Source organism: Fringilla coelebs, assembly GCF_963513975.1.
Source record: "Fringilla coelebs genome assembly, chromosome: 5".
Lineage (NCBI taxonomy): Eukaryota > Metazoa > Chordata > Aves > Passeriformes > Fringillidae > Fringilla > Fringilla coelebs.
In genome coordinates, this window is record NC_140033.1 from 20,635,816 (window position 1) to 20,661,259 (window position 25,444).

The window sequence follows — 25,444 nt, forward strand, 5'->3', positions numbered from 1 at the left end:
TGTTACTTCAAAAAACTTTCAGGCATCCTTTAGAGCTGTGCGTATATGCCTGTACATTCAGATTCCTCATGTGCTGTTTTTCTTGGCCAGTTTTCTGGGGTCCATGAAAAAAATCTGCAGACGCACATATGGGGATATAAAAATATATCTACAGTTTTAGATACTGGAATATTCTGGGAAGCTGCATAGAAATGTATCTAAATATACTTGGCAGATCTGTTCCAAAAAGAGGGGGAAAGTGATGGGTAATATGATGAATAAGACCACCAGCTTTACAAGAAGGCAAGGCTGCAAAGTACGTGCAACATTCGGAAGACTTTGCCATGGCACTAGGATCAAACTATGGTTTTTGGAGCTTAAGACTGTAATAATGAAAAAAAGTAAAAAGAAAATTGATCTTTAGGCACTGTAAAGTTTAGGCTTATTGATGTTGAGGGAACCCCTGGACCATCTGCTATAGCTTTTAGCTGTGTTCAGGGGGACTAAGTGTACTAATGAAGAAAAATTCTTGCAAGGACTTTTGATGAGCATAAGGGAACTTTCTCTCAAAAAGCCCTTGAGCTGAAGATTATTGAAGGCTAGAACAATGTGTCAGCACATATGTTTATTCTTCCACTCTTACATTCTGAGTCATAGCCAGAAAAGGACTACCCAGAAGATGAACCTTTGGTCAGACCCATAGTGGCTGTTCTTCAGTAGAGATTCCCTTGCAACTGTAAATCCAGTGAGCTCAGTTAGCAAAATTTAATTAAATCACAGCTGGCAGGAAACTTTCAGCCACAAATGTGGGGAAAAAAAGGAAAAACTATTCCAAATAAAAAATATGGAATTAAATCCTTCTGCAGAGATGAAAAACAGTATCCTTTCCTGTCATATATGCAACTTTATTAGAAGGAAAGAATTTTGTCCATTCTAAACTTCAATCATAATAGTAATATTATATTAATAGGCCTTTTTCCTAGTCTCTTCAGTGACATAATCCAACAAATCATTTATTCTTTAAATTTCTCATTTTTCATTATTAATTATCAACAAAATGTGTAGAGATGATTGCTGCCTGTATGTGGTCTGAGAAGAGATGATGAGAGTTTTCATCTCTCTGTGAATATTCTGTGAAACCAGCCAAGGAATGAATTTGTGTTCATACTCCACTGTAACTGCCCAGGGACATGTTGTTTTCCTGTCATGAACATGGCTTATTTCTGACAGAGCATTGCTATGCATCTCTTCATGGAGTGGAACTCTGCATACCCAAAGTTACATTACAGTAATTTTTTTCCAGTTGCATCCTGTCTGTGAAAACTGATTTTGCGTGAGTCATTTAAGTCCCACCGTACTGGTTCATGCTTGGAAAGGATGACCCTGACTTTGTAGACAGAAGAATCTGATAGGAACTGAAGAGAGACTTTGACTAATATTCTGAAAATAGTTTGAAGGTGCTCAATGGGAAAATACCAGGAGTCTGGGGTATAATTAAAATATTTTCTTATACCCTCCATTGCTAGTCATTAGATTTAGCACTTGAGAGAACCTGGGTTTCTTCCTGGCTAGCTCAGAGAATAAAATCAAAGTTAATTATTAAGACATGGTCTTGATAATTTCTCAGAATTTCCAACTTCAGAAAGCAGTTCATGTCCTTGTGTTAGATTTTGATAGGTCCCTGTCTGTTTAATTTCTCTGCCTCTGTCTCAGGGACCTCGACTGACTGTAAATTCTCCAATGCCATAGGCATCGTTTCACTGTGTCTTGTTAAAAAAAAAAATCATCTCTTGGCTTTGATTTTAAATCAGATTCTCACTGTGCCCTAGTCAAGCTTGGCATGCTATGCCAATCTGAGGCATGCAACTTGGAAGAAGGCACAGCAACACAGGAATTCAATTTAGGAAGTCCCATGTGGGATTGCCTCTGGACTTCTGTCATCTGCAACATTGCCCTTCAGCTTCTAAAGGACTAACCTGAATCTAACAGCCACACAGATTGTTAAAGGTGATTTCTAGGATATTAGTATATTATTTTCCAATTAAAAAAATCAGCATCAAACTAAGCCAAACAATAGCTAATTCTATTGCACATAGTTTTGTGCTTTTAATGTCCTTTTTCCAGATGGGATTTTACAAGAATTGCTGCTGGAATCTCTTTAGGTTCATGACAGATGCATTTCCTTCCTTAAGTACTTTTGATCTTGACCACAGTTATGGTAGTGAGGAGACTGAGCATTCCTGTTCTGTTTCACATGTGACAGCATTGGACATTGTCTTTCTCATGGGACAGGGGGAAGGTGTGGTATGAAATAGACTCAGGCTCTGTGAAGCCTCTGTATAGAATGAGAATACCTACTCTGCAGGTATTCTCATCCCGAGGGAGTTTCCAGAGAATAATGCTGTATTGTGAATGTAATTTTTGGAGATAGGAGAATAAAATAGAAGCTGAAGATCCTTAGGGTCCCTTTTCTGGTCCTCTCCTCCCAAACAACGGTAATCTCATGCTTCATGGTTTTTTTCCTATGCAAGAGATGAATCGTAACTCAAGTGAGTAGAAGCTTCACAGGAGAGGAAAAGTTGTGGAAGTCTGAGTGGGAAATGGCTAGCCTTTGGTTACTAGGAGAGCTATGCACATAGTTGGCTTCATATGGAAAACCTGCCAATGATTAGTTTATTTATCAAGAAGTAAAATTGTCATTGTGAAAAAGCCTATCTCAGCCTAAACATTTTACAGTTGTACAAAAACTCAGATGAGTTTATATCTGACACTGAGATCCTTATGCATTGGCCCAAGGAGCCCAGATCTGAAACCTGAAGTTGGGCATGTCTTGCAGATTGTACACAAATATCTGGAATGGGTTCCAGTAGACCTTGTGTGCACATGCCACTGTGTGGAAATGCATGAGCATAGCAAGGTCACTGTCCCTGACTTGTCTTGTAAACAGATGTTCTACGTGGTGACTTGGGTGCCTTAAACTGGTATATGTACATAATGCTGCTTTCTTCATTGGAATTAAATTTGTTTTCAGACAAGCTATCAGGAGTCGTATTCTGCAGTTAATGTCTTCTTTTTTTTCCTCCCATATTCCTTTAATTTTCATTTTTTGGCTACTCTGTTCTGAAATAAGTTAGACCCTCTTCAAGGAACAAGTATAAAAAAAAAAAAAAGAGGGCAGATTTTTGCTCTTCAGAGCTTTCTTTTGCTTTTTACTATTTGTTGTGGTTTAACCTCAGCTGGCAGCTAAGCCCTGTGCAGCCCCTTGCTCATTCAATCTTGCAGCAGGATGGGAGAGAGAATCAGAAGGGTAAAAGTGACAAAACTCACGGGTTGAGAAAGTTTAAAAGGCAAAGCAAAAGCTGTGCACACAAGCAAAGCAAAGCAAGGAATTAATTCACTCTTCCCATGGGCAGGCAGGTGTTCAGGCATCCCCAGGAGGGCAGGGCCCCATCACATATGACAGTGTCTGGGTAAGAGAAACACACTCCATCACTCCAAATGTCTCTCCCCTTTTCTCTCCCCCAGCTCTATATGCTGAGCAGGACACAATATGGTTTGAAATACCCCTTTGGTCACTTGGGGTCATCTGTCTCTGCTGTATTCCTTCCCAACTCCTTGTACACCCCCAGCCTCCTCTGCTAGGATTGGGGTGTGAGGCAGAAAAGTCCTTGGCTCTGAGTAAGCGCTGCTCAGCAATAATGAAAGCCTCCCTGTGTTATCAGCATTATTCTTGTCCTAAATCCAAAACATGCACTGCAAGGTCTACTACAAAGAAATTTAACTTTATTGCAGCCAAATTCCTGCACACAATTGAAATTTATTTCCTTTTTTCCATCCTTTCATCACAAACAACTTTTGGAAAAGGGATACTGTCTCTTCAAACACTGAATCCAGTGGAACTTCATACATCTTTGGCTGATTGTGATCTTTCTAATATAGGGAAAAAACATTCTCAAAGTTGTACTATTTTGGCTGCTAACAGAAATCAGAATATGAAAAAGTAAAACTTTTAATGCTTAAATTTCTAGTAACTTTTATTGAATTTTTCTGGGATTTGAAAATACACATTTAACTTGAAAAATTCAATGCAAACTCTTATAGTAGATTTATTATGAAGGGTTTGGAAGACTCTTGTTCTTTGACTTTTTCTTATAGCAGAAGTATGTATTTCACTGGGGAAACTTCTTTAAATAAGCAGAGCAAGAAAGTTCTTTGGAAGTCTGGAGAACAAAGGATTCATTCCTATTTTTTTTTTCCATTTCAAAACTTGACAATGATTAATCATGAAGCATTGCAAACAAAGGTGTATTATTATTTTAGCAGTAGGCACTTGCCAAAGATTTTGTTTTAGGATCAGCACTATTATTTGTGCACTACACTGAACAATGAGTGACTGTAACACATCTCTCCAGTACTTACTTGCTTTGTTATCTTCTCTTTGTCTTCTATGTTATCTTCATTTTTTTATCCTCACTCACTACTTTTGTCAAAAAGAATGGATTTTTTGTTACTGAAAGGTGGAGTTTCTTTCTCATGAGTCTATGGGGCTAATCATATATCTTTATTCAAGATATAACCCAGAGTAAATTTAAGTACCTTCATTTTCCCCATTACATCTTTTGGCAGATTTGATGGGCATTACATTTCAGAATTAATTGGGTTTGAAAACATGTATTTCTGTATTTTTCTTTTATAATATGTGACATATAAATGCTCCATGAATAATAGATTTTTGTCTGGTATAATTTTTGATAGCTTTTGGGACAAAGGAAAACGTAATGGAGGATGCTTAAAAATGTTACATATGATGAGTTGTCTCAAATTACTGAAGCCATGTGATCAGATGAGTAGTGTGGACAGAGAAAAATCCTTCAGGCTCTTGATGAGATAGTCTGTTGATCAAAGATCTATGTGGAGGAGACTAGATGCACACTGAAATTGGCTTTTATATAATCTTGTATTAATGGTTTAATGGTGTCCACTATTGTGCAATGCTCATAGAAGCAATTTTGTACATGGTGACTATATTTTTTGTGTCATTGCTGGCGTGTTTTTTTGTCTCATTCTCTAAAAAATGTGGTGGATCTATCAAACCTTGTATTAGCATTGGGTGAAATGCAGTCATCTTTTGTCAGTTACTGTATTCCATGAATACATAATCTGTGACAGAGCAATCACTTCCTTCCCCTTCTTTTACAGCTAATGATGATTTACTGTAGTACAGGTATTATTTGCATGAAAAGACTTAGATCTGGAGTACTCCAATATTAAATCAGATGGAAATGAGAACTTGGAAGTTTTCATCATTTACTTGCAAGTAAAACAAAGAAGAGTGCTGGTCTGTGGATAGGATTAAGCTGTTGTCCAACCATCCTCCTAGTGTTTGTTTTGTTTTCCATGTCTTAAGCCTTTTTTCCATTTGATAGCTACATTAGTAGAGGTATCTACTAAGAGATTTCCCTTTTACTGTAGTGTTAATTCTGAACAGAGTTACAACCATTCATCTGATGTCACTGAGCAGCTTGGAATGGGTTGAGTGAGATCCATATATTCTAGCTGAGACTTTCCAAATTTGGACTAGGAGAGCAGAGCCTCTTCTTCCCACTGGCTGCCATTCTTTCCAGGAGATTTTACATTAGCTGTGCACTTGCATGGAAAGAGCAGGTTTTTCTCTTTCTCCCTGCACGGACAGCAGCTTTCTTGCCATGTTTTTCTGACTTTGATGTCATGTAGAGCCTTTGTTCCTTTCATGATGTTAGTGAAAATGAAGCCATGTTTCTAGCATCTGAAAAAAGGATAGGTAGGGCTAAATCCTGTCCTAGTACAACTATTATGCTACATAACATTTGATTCTGTTTCCTGGGCCTTTCCCAACAAGGCAAGTGCATCCCCACTGTTACAGAAATAATGACCTGTATCAGATAACTCATCAGACCTCCTATCCAGAATCCTTAGTCTGCTGTATCATTTACAAGGTAGGATTAATTCAGAAGATTAATTTGATATCGTGTCCTCAAACAAAAACCCCAGATGTAATTAGATATTCAATAAAAGTAAACCCTGCTGTATTTCTGCAACAATTTGCTTTCTATGTTAAGGTTGCTTTCCTGCCTGGCCATCCCAGAGCCTCTCTGGTAGTCACTGTCAGACCACCTGGATGCCCTGCTTTATGCCCTATGCTCACTCCACAGTCAGACAAGGATTCCTTACCTTTTATATTTTGAGTGTCCAGTCACCTGGCAGTGACACAGGTCCCCATGCCCTTTGTTGTGCAAAAGGTTGGCACCAGCTCACTGCCTCTTGCCTCAGGCTCCTGCCCCCAGAGTCAACCTGAAGCTCTCTCTGCAGCTGCTCACCGAGCCACCTGCACTGATGCATGTACAGAGAATCTTTTGTCCAAGAACAGGCAAGTACCTTTTCAGCCTTTATTATACTCCAGAATTAAAACCATTTCATTGCTCTTACTCTTGTCCCAATGTTTCTTCATTGTTGTTTCATGCCTTACATGCCTCTGTTCAGTTTGTAATCTCTCCTTGATTGCATGCATAGATCTTCTGGACACTTTCCAGTGGCTTCCTTCAGCTATAAATTCTCATGCCTGTTGCAGCTCTCTGAGGATGTCTCCTGGTTAGTCATTTTAGTCCAGATGCTTTTTTTTTTCCAGTTAGACCTTTATGAATTCAGTTAATCCTTTATCCCAACATGCTTCAGGAAATGCCAGTTGGCTGATCTGCTCACTCATGGACTGCTTCTCAAGAGACATTTTACCACTTTTTATTAAATGCAGAGATACAGAAGGCCCTGGGTGTTAGATGCATAGAGACAGTGTAACAAACTCTTAAATCTACAGGATCTGTGTGGCCAACTTGAATTCAGTTACAGTTTTAAAATTAAGGTAGGCTTCTGTAAGTTTATATATGTGGATGGCTGCAGAGTCACTAACTCCTTCATTTTACTGCTGTGTTATAGAAGAAGTATTACTGATTCTTAATATCACTATATTTTCAGCTGGTGTAAAGAAACATAAAGACCTGAAGCAATAGAAAAGATTTAGCTTTATTCTCTCAATTTTTTATTACCCACAACGGTGAGAAGTCAGCAGATAAACTTCCTTAATATTTTTAGATCCTAATTGTGTTTTTACCCAAGTGTGTAGCTCTCAAAGAACTTTGAAGTCAGATAGGTGCTAAAATCAAAATGGATATATATAGATATATGAATTTTGAAAACGTAACTTGCATCCTAGATACTTAATGAAATTAAGACAGCCTATTTTTTATATACCTTGATAACAAAACTTAATAATATACAAGTTAGTGTGTTTGGAAGAATGAGGGAGGTGAATGTCTGTTCATATGTTTTGGTGAAAAAGGTGTAATTAGACTGAGTTGTTTACAAACAGAAATTAGGAACATTAAAAACTGAACTGATTAAAAGGGGCTTTTCCAGCAAAGATGATTATAAATAATTCCAGAAACCTCTACAGCAGTGTAGGCCACCCTTCATGCCTTAAAATGCATTTTTAAACCATGGAAATCATTTGGTCCAGACATTATAGGGTAGCATTCTTTGACTCACTACATGTGCAAAACTCAGAAATTGTATTTCCATTATATTGAAAAGTCTGATACTAAAGAGAAATTAAATATAGAAATTTCTTTTGTGAAATTTCAGAAATACACAAAGAAAATAAAACATTTATTTCTCAAGTATTTAATTACTTTGTCTCCATAGTGCTAACGTATTATTTTGTACTGAGTTAAAAAAATAAGTAACAAACCCTCAAAATTATCCATGAAAAAATACCATTTTATCTTAATGTTTTAATATTGCTAAAATAAGAAAGCCAACCACTAAGTCATTTCAAACTTTAAAATATTTTCAAACAAGTGCAAAATATCTAATTTTTAATGAAACTGCCATTCCAAAAGCTAAGCTAGGCCTTTGAAAAATATTCTAATCAGCCTTAAGTGGAAGAGGCCAAGGTAGATATTGACAATTGTGCCTTACACCCGAAAAATCTTTTCTCTTTTGAAAAGAGGTCTAATTGATGAGCAGAGCTCCTCATATATGACATGAGCTCATATATGAGCTCTTACAGAGCTCCTCTGTAAGATAATCATGACTTAGAAGGAAACTTCAGCTTGTTCCTGCATGACTGAAGTCATCATGGTTCCTGAAGGAAATTTCCATGGAAGTAGACAAAGCCTCTTGAGCGCCAGGTTGCAAATGGGCGCTTAACTCCAGTGTAGGCTCTGTAGAGAATTTACGCTGTAAACCCCATTTTATGCCTGTGCATCTCCAATTTGTTGTAGGAGACTGCGAATCTAGATCATACTTCCTTTCTGGGCATTAGATTTACCTACAAGATTCCCTGTCAGAAGTGATCCCTTCTTGATTTTCCTCACAACTTTGTGTGTATAATTTCATGTTGAGAAAAGAATTATCTTTTTGCAGTTTCAGAAAGAGAATTAGATGGCTGCTATTTTTTGAGGCTGTTTTTTTTTTAATTTCCAAGTTGAGGCTTTTTTTGAATGTCACACTCAAGCTCAAACATCCCTAGTCAAACTCAGACTGATCTTCATTAAAGTTAAGTAATTCTTTATAAGCAAACCATTTTGGTAGTCCAATTTACAAGAAAATAAATGTTGGATGAATAGAGATAACCTAATCTAAATAACACATACCTAATTTTAAGAATAAATTCCTCATATTGAACTTTAGGGCTACAGGAATACATGAAGAAAGATAAAAATTGATTTTGCTACATATCTTCTTGAAGATAGCAAAAAGCAGAAGGGCTTTTTAAATTTTTTTTTTTTTTAATACAGGAAAACTGGGATTATTTTATGACCACAAAGAAGAGGAATGTCTTCACAAAGCAGATCAAGAAGTTTCAGGAGGAGAACATTAATCACAGCTGCTATTTTTCTTCGAAGGCCTGATTAAAAGTTGGGTTTCCCTGTCTGTATACAGAATTTCAGTTCAAAGGAGCTGACTGAATACAATCCCTGAACACCATTATAGCATTAAGAAGCATGCAAGGGAGAAATAGGATAGCAGCCTACTATTCAAATCAGGCAACCCAGGACAACTTAACTGAAAAGTCTTTCATAACACCAGTTTAATATTTAAAATAAGGTGGAGAATTGAATAAAAACTGATAAACTAAAGAGGCCTACAGGGAGCAATGTGTCCTAAAAGAAGAAAGATTATATTTTTTTAGAAATAAGTGTTTTGAGAAAATTCAGTCCTTCTTGTGGCGGACTTTATTTTACTGCTTAAACATATTTAGAAAGAATGCTATAAGCTCCTTTGTCATCTTCACAATCTTCTATGAACTGTTGTGGATTGTGACTTGGGACCTATACTTGGAGGTGAACTGATGATTTTTATGTCTGAACCTTCTCTAGAATGTCTTTGAATTGGCTATTAACATCTCAACTACCCAGAATATCAAATCCAAATCTTTGCAACTAGTCAGGCCCATTAATATGGGGAAATGTAGAGAAATTGAGGAAAGAATTAGGGCCGTATTTAAGCAAATTTACTTTTAGAGGAAACTAGGAAACCATGTGCCAGGCTTTGAGTTTATGCTATTTACTTTTATATAAATCAAAACTGATGTTATTTTAAAAGCAAAATTTCAAAATATTTTAGAATTTATTAAATTTATTTTCATAACCTAGGTTCCCCAGAGCTTTAGAAAAGGAAAAAACCCCCAAAATATAGAGGGTCTCCTTTCTTCATTAAGGCTCTAACTGGCATGTAACCAGAAAACAGAAAATCACAGTGTATTTATCTTTTCATATTATGCCTCTACAAGTTCTAAATCTGCAAGTAGCAAGAACAATGCTTCCCCAGAGGGAAATATCTATATCCACTGTGATGATAAAAACACATAGCTCTGAAAGCATTGCAACAGCTGACCAGTAAATGTAAGTGGAGGCCTATTTCAGTGACACTGTTTTGGAGTTTGGGCATCCCATGTCCTTCATGAAGTAATTATCTATGGAGTCACTGTGGAGAGGAAACATCCTCTCTCACAACCTTCCAGGGTTCATTCTTTTCAGATTTTTTTTGAGTGGCTAGATGATTTTACCCATTCATAAACATCTCCACTACAGATTTTTCTTTTAGCCTTTCACTTTCAAGGCTGTGAAAGTTGGCTTTCATTTACACAAATAGCGCTAAAAATCAAAGGATAAAAAATGTGTTGTTTGTAGGTTGGGTTTTTTTTTTTTCTCAAATCTGAAAAAAAAAAATCTGTAGGTCTGGAAATGGTGGGAATATTCTTTGCAGTTACTTTCCATCAGATGCTGGTGTTAACAGAATCTGTAGTGCTACATTTAGAACTGTTTCTTCTGGGAGAAGAAAAAAAAAGAAAATGGAAAGAGAATGTTTTACTTTTCAGAATGGAAGTGCAGAATAGCAGATCTCTGCTGTTTCATGTCACCTCAGAAACTGACTCTGATGGCTAAAGCCAGTGGTCTCTTGTAGCAGCAGAGCTGGATTATTCTCTCCTTTTCTATTTTGGAATTAGCATCTGCTTCGACCACAGTGTAAGGATCTGTGTGAGCACATGTGCTTGTGAAATATGCATGGCTGTATGCCTGTGAGTACATGTAGGAATGTGAGAAACAGGTTCAAAAGGAATGGGTGAGTTGTATTTATCAGAATGTAGTGTGTTCATTCATGGTCTTGCTTAATGCTTTCTAATTTAATTTTTTTTTACAAAAAAATTTAAAAATGTAAGACCAAACAATAAATGACCCTTTGCTAGAAAGCCTTTTCTAAAACACTGTAATAAAAAAGAGAGACTTTGATCTCTTAACAGCTGTTATTTTTGAGTAGAAAAGCTCATAATTGTACCTGACATGTAAGTGAAAAAGCATCATCAACCTGTTTGTGCAATAAAAAAAATCTTTGTCATAAGTATTAAGGAATTTTGAGGAGACACAGTTTTACTTAAGTGAAGGAAATAAGATACCAATATATGGGTTTAAAATGCAGAATGTTTTTGTCTGTTCAGAGATGATAACAAAATCTCTCATCCTCCATTATATTTAAGTGTACTGGAAATTAAGTGCCACTTTTGTCAATTCAGAGTAAATTTGTGTTTATGTTACTTTAAAAAAAAAACCCTCTTTCTATGACCTTACATCAAAAAGTATTGCTGCTGTTGACTGAAGAATTGACTGCCTTTGCAGAAGTAAATCAGTGAATTTTTTTCTGAGGTATTTGGTGATCTTCTGGGGAAATGAAAAGAATTTGGTTTATTTCTGTAGCACAGGTAGTTTGTGACTGCAACAAGAGAGATGCACTGAAATGGGATTTTATTTAACCCATTTGGATATGAACAGCAGGCAAGATGCCATGGCATTGGCTTTAGTGAAACCACAGAGCATGCTGAATGCTCGGGTTCTTACTCTTCGAGCTAAATTACCCTGAAGTCTGCACAGTGGCATCAGTGAGAGTATCATTTCTTGGGGTAGTTAAGTAAAGGTAACTCTGGATAAAATGCATGGCTGCATTCAGACCTCCCAGCAACAGCACTTTGGCATTAAGGAAACATTTAATTTTGAGTTATTGCTTGAGAAATTTTATCTTCAGCTTGTAATTATAGGCGTCACTCCTTGTTGACTCATACTCTAGAAAATTATTCCTAAAGGAATCTAGGGGCACACAAGAGGATGGCAGGTTGGTTTTAGTTTAAATAGTAATTGCTAGAAGTGACTGATTATCAGCACCAGTAAAAGTCCCATGTAGAGCGATCACTTACCTTTTCTTTAACATTCAGATTTCTTACCATCCAAGTTCGAGGAATAATGCACTCTTGTCTTAAAAAGAATGTCTTGATAGATTCACTAAGTGTCACAAATATTCTGATTTTTGTCAACAGAACTAGAGTTTGGGCCATCTTGTAGTTTTTAGTATCTGCAATAATCTTCATATTGATCTAGGTTCCTGGGAATTGGAGCAGTCTTTCATTATAACTAGGTCTAGTTTTTCTAGACTTTCAATATAACCAGTGGAAGGACTGGAAGAGGAGGAGAAATGCGCTTGTGTGGTTTTCCTTATGTTCTTCTGTGTCATGTCCTGTTGTTGGAAAGGTGCAGATTCCTTCAGACAGAAGCTCTGTCTGCCTGCAGCAGCACCCTGTGGGTCTGAAAGGAATTTCTTGCTGGGGCTTCTTCTGAGTCTCTGACATCTGTTCCCCTACTTAGAAAAGGAACTTCTCTGCCTTCATATATTTCTTTAATGTGTTCTAGAAACTTTCCACAGACCTACATTAAAATTTTGTTGGCCTAATGACCATTGACCTATAATTCATAGTAAAAAAGGACATGTGTACTTGAAGGCAACTGAGAAATTCCTGCCTGGTAGGACTGGATCCCAGATATGGCCTGGCTCTTTGTCTTGAGCTTTTTCATGGACAATGTGATTTGTGATGGAGCTCTCATTAAATAACTGACTTGCAATGCTGTGTACTGAGTCAGGTGAGGTAAACCTCCTTATGCTAACAAATAGATTATCAAAGTGCATAGCTTCATCCCTTCCCTATTACAATGGTAAGGCTATTTATATTTATGTGGGGAAATAGTGTAGAGGGTAAAATAGTTCTGAGTAGTATGATTGAGGTCCCAGCAGTGATCACTTGAACTGAAAACTGTTTTCAGCTTTCTCAATACAAGACCAGGGACCATTCTTATATATCCTGCTTAGCTGATCCATAAGGTAGTGCTGAATCCTAGCTGGGGTGGGAGACAAATCAGTCCTGTTATTTGCATCAGTCTTTTTTTCAGGAAATTAATTTGTTTGTACAAGTTTTCTACCAAGTCTGCTTGCTATTTTCCAAATGCACCTTCAACATCGTCTGACATACATTCATTTGAGTATTTAATGCTTTACAATCAGCATGGCATCTTGTGACTTCAAAACCCACACAGGCAAAAATCAGTATTTATTATTATAAATATTATTATGTTTACCTACTAAAATTATGTGGGTACTACCTATCCATTCTTTTTTTCCATTTGTCTCATTGTTGTAAGACCACCAAAAAAGGGTTATTTATCCAGTGTACTGACAATTTCTTCAATTTTTTTTTTTTCTTTTGGTTTAGTTTGGCTATGTTTGTTTGTTTAGCGATAATCTGTGTTCCCACAAGCTGTGTTATACCTGTAAGCAAAGCAAGCCTAGCCTGGTACATTTTTAAGATGTGATTTTATCTCAACATAGATAAAAATGTGTTGTTGTAGACCAGGTCTGGTTACCAGGTCTGTTTTTAAAAGCACATGAATTTCCAGCTGTAACCATGGTGCGGGTGGACTGAGCTTCTTATCAGGAATAAGACAGCTCCTGCCTGGAGCCTGATTTCCAGCTCCCACCTCTGCTCTCCCTCTCTTTATCATCCCCTTGCCCCAGGTGCTGGGGATGGCACTTCATAGCTGCTGGACAGAAGACAAATGGATACTTGTCAGCACTGACACAAGGTAGTTCATATTGACTGTTTTATTCCTCCAATCAAGCTCTGGGCTGACCGAGGGCAACCTTGGCTTTACAAATCTGAAAACAGGTGCAAGAGGGTTAGCAGAATTTGGTGGTGAGCCTTTATTTTCCTCCACAGTAGCCAAAGAGCTGCTTTCCTTCAGTGCCCTCTTAATGTCTTTGAAATGTGTGATAGATGCAAAGTGTTAATTTCACCTCCTGTGTCATATATGAATTAGGGAGCAGATACCATAGCAGTGGGTACAATTACTGATGCTGCTTGTAGTAACTACCTGAAATTAGTCTGTCTGGCTCTCTCCCTTCTTTATCTCAATAACTTTAGTGCAGCACACTCTGAAGCCTCATCATAGGTCCTTTTAATTAATGGGGCTTAAACATATAATTTTCTTTTCAGTAAGAGGAAAGTTAGCTCTCATTTCCTTATACAAATGCTATATTTATCATCATTTTAGCCAAGAGAAATTTAGACCAATGCATTCTTTTTAAAGTACATCCCCAGACAATGAAGGATCTTAGAAACTAGCAACAGAGACAAGCAGTTATCATGCCAAGTCAGTCAGAAATGCTGATGGAGTGAAATACAATTTGTTCTTATAATTCAGAGCCATAAAGTCTCTAGAGACCTTAGATGTCTGAACCATCTGCCCTTTGGCACCTCTGCAGCAAGTGGTAAATCCATTGGTATCACGCATGAGACATCTGTTCTCAAGCCCTATTTATTCTTGATTTGGGGAAATCTCTCTTATCTTCACACTTCATGAGATTAATCCTAACTACTGGCCTTAAACTTGTCCTTTTAGTACCTCTGCAACCTATTTTGGAGGAATAATTATTCCTTGTTTAGTTTGCTGGCTCATAGGAATCCTTTTCCAAGGCTTATCTCTCTCTGTGTCTGGGCACTTAGCCCAGGCTGTAGATTTCAAAGGCAGCAGGGTGCCAAGAGGTTAGACACTGTAATGTTGTGAATACTTTTGTGGACCCAGCAATTCATCATTAGCTGAAATTAATATCCTGTTATTTTTTTGAGCAACAGTAGTATATGCCATATATAGGTAAGATTGTATACAAAGTGTTTTGTGAGCTGGACATAGCCTACACAATTAATTATAAATGTAGCAACGAGGCAGAAGTGCATTTTATTTTGTTCCTGGTAGTACTTAACACATTCTTCAATGCAGAGATGCCAAGATACACAGTACAGTCATGACTGAACTTGCTGCTGCAATGATGGAATGATGTTTCTTCTGCACTATTTTCACTGAAAATAGCCTTTTTAGTTATTGCAGTTCTTCATTGCTTGATATCCATTTCACAAACATTGTAGATGGATGTACGTAGTTTATTATATATATGCATTTTGTAATATTTGCATTTGATTTTTATGTGGGTAGAATGATTTTTTTTTCCTTAAGGGCCATTGCATGAGTAGAAGTAGTTGAAAAATGCACTTACAAAAATGTATGAGGTAAAAAATTATTCCTTTATATCATTTTTAGGATCTGTTTTACTTTTTGTGCTGAATGACTTTGGGGACAGCTGAGAGCTTGGCTTTTTTTTTTTTTTGAGAGTTTCTTTTTTTAACAGTGAATTGCTGATTGTTACACTTACACGATATCTGCTAAATATTTCTCTTACATTTCAGCCCTGGTACTTAAGAAAGAAAGTAAAGGGCTTTGAAGTGTCTATCACTATAGTCTAATATCTGCTTAGATAATTGGTTAAAGCTTTTCACAGTTAAGTGTCCAGTTTTCATTGCTGGATATATAAATACCTGGTAAATATAAGAATCATCTGTTAGAAAGGCTTATTTGTTATTGGAAAGTTAGTTTTCCATCATGGGGAGACAGGGTATTTGTAAAAATGTGAAGACATTTGTTGCCATAAAAAGGTTCTATATTCCATTTTATAGCATATAAGAGTAAATTATTTATGTTATATTGTTGTGCTATTTATGGATGGTAAGGACCTATATACAAACAACTTTTGTTAGAAATGGCAGATATTATGACTTGCAAATATTATTTCTTTCATGTAAAGCAGAGAAGAATTCAGGACAAACCTTCACTATATAATGAATTTCTCAATCGAATAAAATAATAATGAAACATCCCAAGTAATTGATGCATAACTGAAAAAGGTGATATGCTTGCCTGTGACTAAAATTGGGGGATATAATTTGAAAGTTGTTGTTTTTACACTGGCAGTTGATAACTCCATGCTTCATTTATGCCAAGTCTAAACTTGATTCAAGCTTGGGGTTTGCCTGTTCAGAGAGCTATTGAAGTCAATGAGATTCTGCAAAGGCAGCACAAAATCTGATAATGAATTCCCAGCATTTTTAAAATATTACATAGAGTAGAATAGAATAGAATAGAATAGAATAGAATAGAATAGAATAGAATAGAATAGAATAGAATAGAATAGAATATTTCAGTTGGAAGGGACCTATGATGATCATGTAGTCCAACAGCCTGGCCAAATCAAGGCTGACCAAAAAGTTAAAGCAGGTCCTAAAGTGCTTTGGCTCTTAATTACTGACAGATTTGGGACAGTTTTGAATAATTCCTACTCATTTTTTGAATAAAATAAGAAAAATACCTTCAGACATACCTTTATTTTGTGTATTGTGCTTAAAGATTAAATACATTAAACTTAAGAAAGCTTACACAAGGGGCCTTGGTAACACCTTCATGTTAATCTACATGCCACGCTTCACCTGGCTGGACCCTTGGTTTTGTTCAAATCCTACCACAGAAGGTGTTCATCAGCCTAATTTGTGAAGTACTTTGGAAAAACAGAATTCTAACATTTTGATAGGAGGAACAAGATGGATGAGAACATTGGAAAGCCTCCCCATACACAATGCAGCCATCTAACTGTGACCTTAGTTGCATGTAATGCAAAGAAATGTGCGTGTCTCAAATAATCTAATCTCAAATAATCTAATACATCAGAAGATAAATACCAGCATTCATTAAAAATAGAGTACCTCTTTTAAAACTCATTAAAAATAGAACAACTCTTTTAAAACACATTTTTCTTCATGCTGAAAACAATCTTCAGTGTAGAAATATTTCGATGTAGGGATACAAAATATACAATTAGCTTGTGTTTGTCTAGTAACTTGTCACATGTGGTCAGAGCTAAATATTTTTTCATTTTCCTAATTTTCTGTGTTTATTAGTGATTAGATTCCCCCCAATAGACTCTTGGGGTTGGAATAACAAAATTCAAGAACAATCATTGGGGGGTGTTAGATGTAGTAATGAGAATCAGGCAATAGTTCTTAGAGAAAAAATAATTAAAGTAAGCAAATCAGCAAGCAATCAGAAAGATCACCTATGGTATTGGAAACTGGTAGCAATATGGACTCAGTGATTCATGAAACAGGCTCAAGAAATTTTTCTCTTGCATGCTGAAACACAGATAACAGTGTTGTAATTGGAGAGTAGAGATTCCCTTGAACTGGTCTATGAAAGCTTTAAGAAATCACTAAGTTTCTGTAGAAATCAACCCTTTTTACTTGACAGGTAATATGCAAAGATTTCAATAGCACCCTCTGTCAGGAAGAAATATAAATATAATCTCCAGGTTTGTGTTAATTTACTGATTAGTAATTTAGAATATTCAATGACACCTTCTTAAATAATTAAGGCAATTCATTTAAGAATGTCATAATAACAGTTTAAAGTGATCTGTATATATTCTCTGCTACATACTCTCTGCTGACAAAGAGAGGTGTGTGTCAGAACCTGATACCAAAGAGCCCCATCATGAACATAAGGTGACTGTAAAACTGTGGATCCATGGCTCACTGCAGTGCTGCGGCAAGGCAGGGTTCTCAGTTGCCACAGATTAGGTAGGTCTGGGGAACTTGGTCCAGCTGAGCCAGTGTGTGGTGCTTTACAACAGGTCTCAGAATGTTGTTTAAAAATGTCCTTAAAATATAAAGGAACAGGTAATTGTGTTATACTCTTTAATGCATCATTAAGTGTGTAAGCCTGTACAAAGCATGTTTTGAAACACATAGGTAATGTTACTTTTGGGTGTGCTGTTGTATCTCTGTTTGCACCTTGCTTTGTCTGCTTGCCTGGTTAGCTAAGAATTTTTTGAAATGTGGATATTTACTGCGTTAAAATTCTTTTTTTATCCTTTTATTTTTTCCTAGGAGGTGTTTGCATTGCTCAGTCACTCAAAATCCCTCGGGAACCAAGACCAGGAGAATTTGAAAAGATCATTAAGCGCTTGTTGGAAACTCCAAATGCTCGAGCAGTGATCATGTTTGCGAACGAAGATGATATTAGGTGCCTGTTTTCTAATTTTATGTTTTGAATATGTTCCTCTTCACAAAGATGCTTGGTTGGCTGGTGGAAAATAGTCTAACAAGTTTCAGATTTAATACTAAGTAAAAATTCTTGGAAATCTGATGATAAGAAATGGAGTTGTAATTACAGACTGTGCTGGTCCTTTTTTCTGTGTAGTTCCAGACTTCTCCTACCTCTTAGGAGTGCAGTGCAATAGACAGTTGTTTGGCAACTGAAAAGGAAGAAACCAATAAGAATGCTAAAAGAATATGGCTAAAGATGAAACAAATTGTGAATTACTGTGTCTTGAGTTCATTACAGCTGTTGTAGAGTATGCCTCAGACTGTGAAACCTATAGGTTAATTAATTATTGTAAGCTTATGCTTAGCCAAAATAAATGCTGGCTTTCTCAAGTTCTTTGTAAATGGAATTTGTTTAATTGGTCATTTGTTGTTTGTTTGCAGGAGAGTACTAGAAGCAGCCAAAAAAGCTAATCAGTCTGGACATTTCCTCTGGATTGGCTCAGACAGCTGGGGGTCAAAAATTTCACCAGTCCAGCAGCAGGAGGAGATTGCTGAAGGAGCAGTAACCATTCTACCCAAAAGAACATCCATAGATGGTAAGGATGCATGTGGCACAAACCTTTCACTTTCTGTCAAAGTTCAGTACTTTGATAGGTCTCTTTAAAAAGAATTTAAAAATCGTGTAGTCCTTGATTACAAGGAATTCAGGAAATACTTTCCAACCAAGTAACCTGAGTTGGCCTGATACAACAATAATTTAATATATCTGCTGAGATGAGGAGATGCTGAATCTGCAATTAGGCAATCTTGTAATTGTCTAATAATTATGATGCTTGGAGTTGAGAGCTTCTTAACTATGGTCTGGTCATTCTTTGGGACAAATAAGGAGTGTATTGGATGAATGATAATGATTCAGATTATTCTCTGGGGAGGAGATTGATCTGTGCCCCGCTTCCCGTTCCTAAATTTACTTTAAGATTCTTGGTGGATGAAGTGGAAGCTGGTTTGCAATACCTTATTCCTGTGAGGGTGCTGGATATAGTAACATCTCTTATGTCTGGATAAGTGGGCTAAACTAGTAATTGGCTAGGAAAAATGAACACTACTGATGTTACACAGAGAATTTAGCCACTGGGAAATACTTGTAAGGACCTAATCCAGATAGGATGGGTTAGTCATGATTTCATTATGACAGCTTTGCAGGGGTAAGGCTGGTGATCACCAGGTTTAAGTAGGAATCTTTAGTTTCTCAACTGGTGTCATTAACGATATAAATAGAAGGAGAATTATAGGTGTCCTGGATGTCCTCTTGTTCAACAAAGAGCTACCCCATGATTTTATGTGGCCTTGAAATGAAGTCTAATCCTTAGATGCTACTATGCTCATAAAATAGTTTGTGTCTAAAGCCTTTTCTTGTTCTTATATTTGTAAAAAAATCTGATGTTGTCTTTAAAGTTATATTTTTATACTATTTTTATATGTATCATATTTTAATGCTTCTTTCACTTCTCTTCAATGTAGGATTTGATAGATATTTTCGGAGCAGAACACTTGCTAACAATCGAAGAAATGTCTGGTTTGCAGAATTTTGGGAGGAGAATTTTGGATGCAAGTTAGGATCGCATGGAAAAAGAAACAGCAATATCAAGAAATGCACAGGTAACTGTGAAAGTAAAACATTATCTGTAAATTGTTTATAAGAGTGATGGAAGAGAGCTGCTTTCTTTATATCACTTTTCTGTCTCCCTTCAGTTCTCCAATGCATATTGCTGAGTTGTAAGAAAAGTGTGAATTTTTTAACCTGAAGAAAAAATTCATGGACAATGTATGAGAAATTTATAGTTAATTTGCACAAATACAATGATGGTACAGATCTTATTAAAGACCAGTGTAAGTGGTTCAATTCCATTTATGTTTTCAATGACCTCCTCTCACCCTATCTGTAGTTGTCAATATGATTTTTTTTAGCAAGTGTGTGCATCATGGTTATTTTCATATTGTTAACCCTAAAGTATATACAGTGAAAATTAAATTTATGTTTAAACTATTGAGGTCTTGATGATAGGTCAAGTCTTGAACTCCTTATTTAGTTTACAAACTATGTTTGAGTATGAAAGAAAAAGCAAATCAATATGTTCTTATTACTTGTCCCCATGTGCAAAAGAAGGATCCTCTATCATATTATAAAACTGAAAGCCTCTAAAAAGTTTGAGCAAAAACTTGAAGTAATTGTCACTAGTTTTGCAAATGTGCTTGCTCAGGCATCATACCCAGATGCAATTGTCATGACACCTAATACAGCAAACACATCAGCAGCTGACTTTGATCTTCTCTATGGGATGTTTTCTTGGTGTTACTTGAAAAGTTTATTACAAGAGTGTTACTTTCTGTGGCTACAGCAGATTGCTTATGTTACTTTTTGTGTAGACATTTTTACCTAATATCAGGGCTCCTTGTGTCATTTCCTTAATTACTGTCACCACTCCCAGCATTGCTGGCTGTGACCATCATCTCTGAGAGTACTGCCAGCTACACAATTTTGCTGCACTATGTACATAAATTTTCTGTGATGTGCCTTGATTTTCCTGGCAGTCTCTTCTTTCACTGAATATTTTCCCCCTGGAACATTAACTTTTTTTTTTCACTTGCTGTCCCAAGATTTCTGGCTGCTTGCTGACACTTTCATGTAGCCTTTGTTATAGGGGTACCCTTCCAAACTTTCTGCCAGCACCCCACTTCTACTGGGCTTGTCAGACAGAAGCACTTTGAAGTCTCCAAGAACATGGATTCCCGCACTTTCTGGACCATCAGATTTATTATATGTGTATTGTGCCATCAATTCAGATGCTGCACTGAGCTTCACAAGTCACACGTGCAACTCACATAGAAATATCAGAGGCATGCATTCACTCTGTCATTTCAGCAATGCCTTGTCTTTGGCCTTTTAACACATATTTCACAAAAAAAAAAGGGTAATATTCAGTTCCTCACTGAGCTAAATGATAGCTCATTACTCTAATCCTTTACTCCTTGACCTTGGTGAATATAGCAGTAAATCACAGCTGGTTAGTTACCCACATCTGGAAAGAGACTATTTTGTTATGGCTATTTTAAGTGGATAATAGATGGGTTTTTTTAAGTTCTTCAGGTGGAATGACTGGTGTATGTGTTGTAGTTTAGGAAGCTCTAAATGGTACCACAGATGGTTGTATGATTTATCTCAGCCTCATCACATCTGTCAAATCGAATTACCAAAAGTAGTGTATGCAATGCATAGGCTGTATCTTGATCCAAAATAACTTCTAATTTAAAACAGATATCTGTATATTTTATGAAAAAAAAATTCTGATATGTTCTCTGAACCTGAAAATAGAAAGAAAACATATTTGTTGTGCCCAGAAAGTTAATATGGTGCTAAGTGATGGGACAAAGACATGGGAGGTCTCATATGGCAGTTGCACGCGCGTTTTAACTGGCAGGGGAGAAAAAGAATGAATTCTCCTGCAAAGTACCTCTGAGTGATAGGACTCTTAACTAAAACCACTTAAAAGTGGCTTGCCACAATAGAAGTCCCCACTCGAACAGAAGAAGATCTGACACAAAGTGGCAATTCATCATGATCCCTATGCTTATCTAATTCAAACTAAAAGGGTTGAATCAAGAGATGGTGGTGGTGGTAGTAAGTTCAAAATAAACCTCCTGTGATTTAAGGAAAATGATAGGTAGAGAATGGGAGAATGACCCCCAGCCCAATTTAGACTCAGAGACTGGCAAATGATATCTTGACACACCCCAGTCCATTTGTCAGGGTCTCTCATGCACAAAAGAGAGGCAACAATGAAATCCTGGCTGGTTCTTCATACCACAGCCCTCAAAAAAATTGAGTGTGTACTATGATATTCTATGTATGCTAAAAATTAAAGGGTGTTCTACCCATGAATTTATCTTTTCCTTGAGAGGCTGGAGGCATTTCTCATGGCCAAGTTTGCTCTGAACAATGGTAGTAAGTGAAAAAAAATGAATGAATCCCCAAGTTTTAATAAGACTATAGGAGCTGTTCATTTAGTTCTTTATAACTTTATATTGAAAACCTTGAACTTCCTATGGCCTATCCCTATTGCCATTTTTCCTTGCAGTGGGCTTTCTCTGATATTTTGTGTGTAGAGTCTCAGTCCTGATTTTCAGCTCAATTCTTTAAAGGCATGTGCAGGTGGCCCAGCATAGGAAGAGGTTGCCCACAGAGGGTGTGGAGTCTCCCTGACTGGAGATATTCAAGAACTGTCTGGATGCAGTCCTGTGCCATGTGCTTGGGGATGACAATGCCTAAAGAAGGAGGTTGGACCTGTTGGCCCACTGTGGTCCTTCCAACCTGACCCATTCTGAGATTCTGTACTTCTGTATTCCCATCTCTAATTCAGAACTTGAAGACTGAATGTAAAACACCATTTATCCTAATTTTCCTGTATTTTTATCTGTGCACTGTGGAAAATAAGATTCTCTTTGTGTTTTACCCATGAGTCCAATTTGTAAATCATGTCACTGTCTGCATAAGTGTTGAAGATATGGCATTTTGGGATATAGTTTAGATGTAATTATGGTGGTGCCAGGTTGACAGTTGGCCTAGATGATCCTGAAGGTCTCTTCCAATCTTGATGGTTCTGTGATTCTGTGATGTTGTGATGTCAGTAGGCAGGAGTACACTGAAAGGAATCCAAAAGCTCAAGATACAGATGTATTCTAAAAATCTCTCTTTCCAATGATATTAAAAGGCAAACTGATAGGTATAAAGTTTTCTCAGGCTTGAGATGTATTTTATTATGCCTTCCTGTTTATCTTACTTAGGAGGTACTTGAATCTTTTTCTCTTATAACATTTGTAATTCCCGACAACAAAACTGATATCCCTGTTCTCTATTTAGTCAAGTTATTCATAGCTATAAATTTTTGCTGCCTGCAGTGAGGATGCTACTGGTCTAATCCAATTTCAAGCATTTTTTCCCTATGAAGATACTAGAAAATGCTTAATAGTGGAAAACCTTTCTCTCTTTTATTTTCTGTGTAAAATCAACAGTCTTTTAAGCACTGGAAGTATGAAAGAAATTTATCTTCCTTTAAGGTTAAGAATTACACAAGGGCATAAGCCTTCTTACCTTTTCTTTTCTTATACATTACTGACTATTGCAGTCTAGCATTGTAATAACTTGAACAGTTTATTTGAATTTTGAAATCCTGTTTAGTTGTGGTTGCTGTTGCTTCTTATTCCTATAAGAATTTATGCTCTGAAGATACATAAAGTAATGAGTTTCTTTTGAATTTGCCTGCTTGTTTATTTTCTGATTTTTGCCATGTTACAGAAAGCAATGATTCACCTAAACTTTGAAAAAGTATTTTTTTTTGCCACTATTGATTTGAAGCTAGCTCTGTGTGTTTCTGAATGTGAGTGTACATTGATCAAATCCTCAATATTAGAATAGTTCATTGAAAAATGTTAGAGATTTCTTGTTCTGACTTTTCTGGAATTAAAAAAAAAATATCAAATTGGGCCATTAAGTTAGTAAGCATGAAACAATAATTCAATGATTACCCTTAAACTATTTTACTTGGAGAAGAAGAAAGGCCTTTGCAGAGAAAACTCATTCATCCTACTACAACAAAATGGAAAAGAAAGGAGCACAAGCAAGATTAAACCATATGTAGAGGCTACAAGAAACCTTACTTTACATATTTATTCAGGGTGTAGGTTATTATATTCAATGAAAACATCTTCAGTGAGACATGATCCTTTCAGGGGTCTTCAGTAATCTTTTCCTAGCACTGAGTTCTCTGTGGGGAGGAGAAGTGAGGAGAGGGAAAGGTTTTCACTCATCCTGGCCTCAGCAGAAAAATATAAAGGCAGAGACAGTATTCTTTCATCCTTTGATTCCTGTTGACTCTTCAGGAGGAAGGGCTTGACTGGTGGTTTCAGGAGATGGCAGAGACTCTATCCCTCTTGTTCTACATTAAATTTAACATGCTCATATATAATCTTTCCATACCCTTAACTTCCCAGGTGACTCTACCAGGGGGCCAGTTTTGGTAGTTGAAGATTTAGCATTACTTAGAAATAATGTGGACTGACCAGACTTGTTCTTCACTCTGACTCTTGGTTGTTGAGCTATTACTTCTCAGTCTCACCTTAATGTAGATTTCTAGATTTTGTCTTCCTTAAGAAGGCTGCAAAAGGATGAATACAATTATTTGAAAATCAAAAAAAGATATTGCAGAATACTCTTTTAATAATTGCATTGAATAGAGACAATATACATCACTTTCTCTGAAAAGCAAAAAAGTAATAGTAAAAGAAAGCAGCATTAATGATTAAGTGCAAAGAGAGAAGAGTAAGAATTAAATGAAATCTACTTGGATCTGCTTTCATTAACCTCACAGACTGCTAATATTTGATTCCAAGCTAACAAAAATTTCTGAAGTCCTCTTTTTGTGTTTGTTTGTGTGCACTTAAACAAACAGATATGTGTTTGTGCTTGCCTGCTTAAGCAGATAGAAATGTAACATGAAAGTCGCTTACTATATCATATTGTAATGGGAAAAAAACATAGCTTCAGCTTCAAATCTGGCAAAAGAAGTCACAATTCCATTGAGATTTATTCTGGATATTGCCCACAGAATCCCTTGAAGGCATCCATTATGGTCTTTGAACAGCAAAATGGGGTCCTTTAATAAAACATCAATGTAATGTGGCACTTTCATAAAACCTCAACAAAAATGTTAATTATAAATTTTCTTCATGTTCATCCCCACAGAAGGAGTCTTCCTCCTGTTTTGTATAGTTAGAATTCTAACTACTCTGCAAACCTAATCAGCCTTTAACTGCCTATAATGTCTGACTGTGCTGCTAAAAATAAAGATGGAAGAGTTTCCAAAAGTATAGAGACTTGTGTCAATTAGCCTAATTTCAATTTGCTCCATCAAAATGAGCTGTTTGTTTTACTGTAAAAAATTCATGGTGCAGTATAATAAAAAACATGCATACCTAGGAACTTTTAAGAGATATTATTTATTTTCTTAACTAACCTCTTTGAAATTACAGTTCCCCCTAAAAATATTAATAGGAGGAAGTAAATTGACTCATGTGTGTATGCAGTCACACTCTGAAAAGTTTATAGGACAAGTTGAAAACCAGAATGTGAATCTTTTAGTGGCACAATGACTTGCTATTTTGTTTGAGTAATAGTTCCATTACCATCAAATCACTCCTTAAGCAGTTTCTTTTCTTGATGAGACCTACAGAAAATTAAGAAAACCAGCACAGATGCAGTTGAGATACATGAATTTAGCAAAATTCTCAAGAAGCACTGATGCTTAGGAGGGACTCTATTAGAGTAGACAGAAATAGCTGTTGCTCTCCCTCTTTGTTATTTGTAACTAGGATGTTTAGGTATAAGAGTTAGAAAGGGCAATTCTTCTTTCTATTCCTCTGCTGTTGCTTGCCATTTTCTTGATTCCCATTTGAAATGTATCTTCTGCACAAACCCAAAATAGGTTTTGACATGTTATTTATATTTCTGAAGTGTCTATTGCTGTTTTGTGTGAGTACAGTAATCTGACATAAAAATCACAGCAGCCAGAT

General features: G+C 36.5%; 1 protein-coding gene across 1 annotated transcript in view; it reads left to right on the forward strand.

The window, feature by feature from the left end:
• The window catches only part of GRM8 (glutamate metabotropic receptor 8), a gene marked incomplete at both ends in the record, with an annotated part of 304,418 nt that overhangs the window by 115,622 nt on the left and 163,352 nt on the right, over window positions 1–25,444 (forward strand). The window contains 3 exons of the mRNA XM_084206051.1: window positions 17,660–17,795; window positions 18,260–18,414; window positions 19,340–19,477. Of these exons, the coding sequence (XP_084062177.1) occupies window positions 17,660–17,795; window positions 18,260–18,414; window positions 19,340–19,477 (429 nt within the window). The remainder of the gene's footprint in view (window positions 1–17,659; window positions 17,796–18,259; window positions 18,415–19,339; window positions 19,478–25,444) is intronic.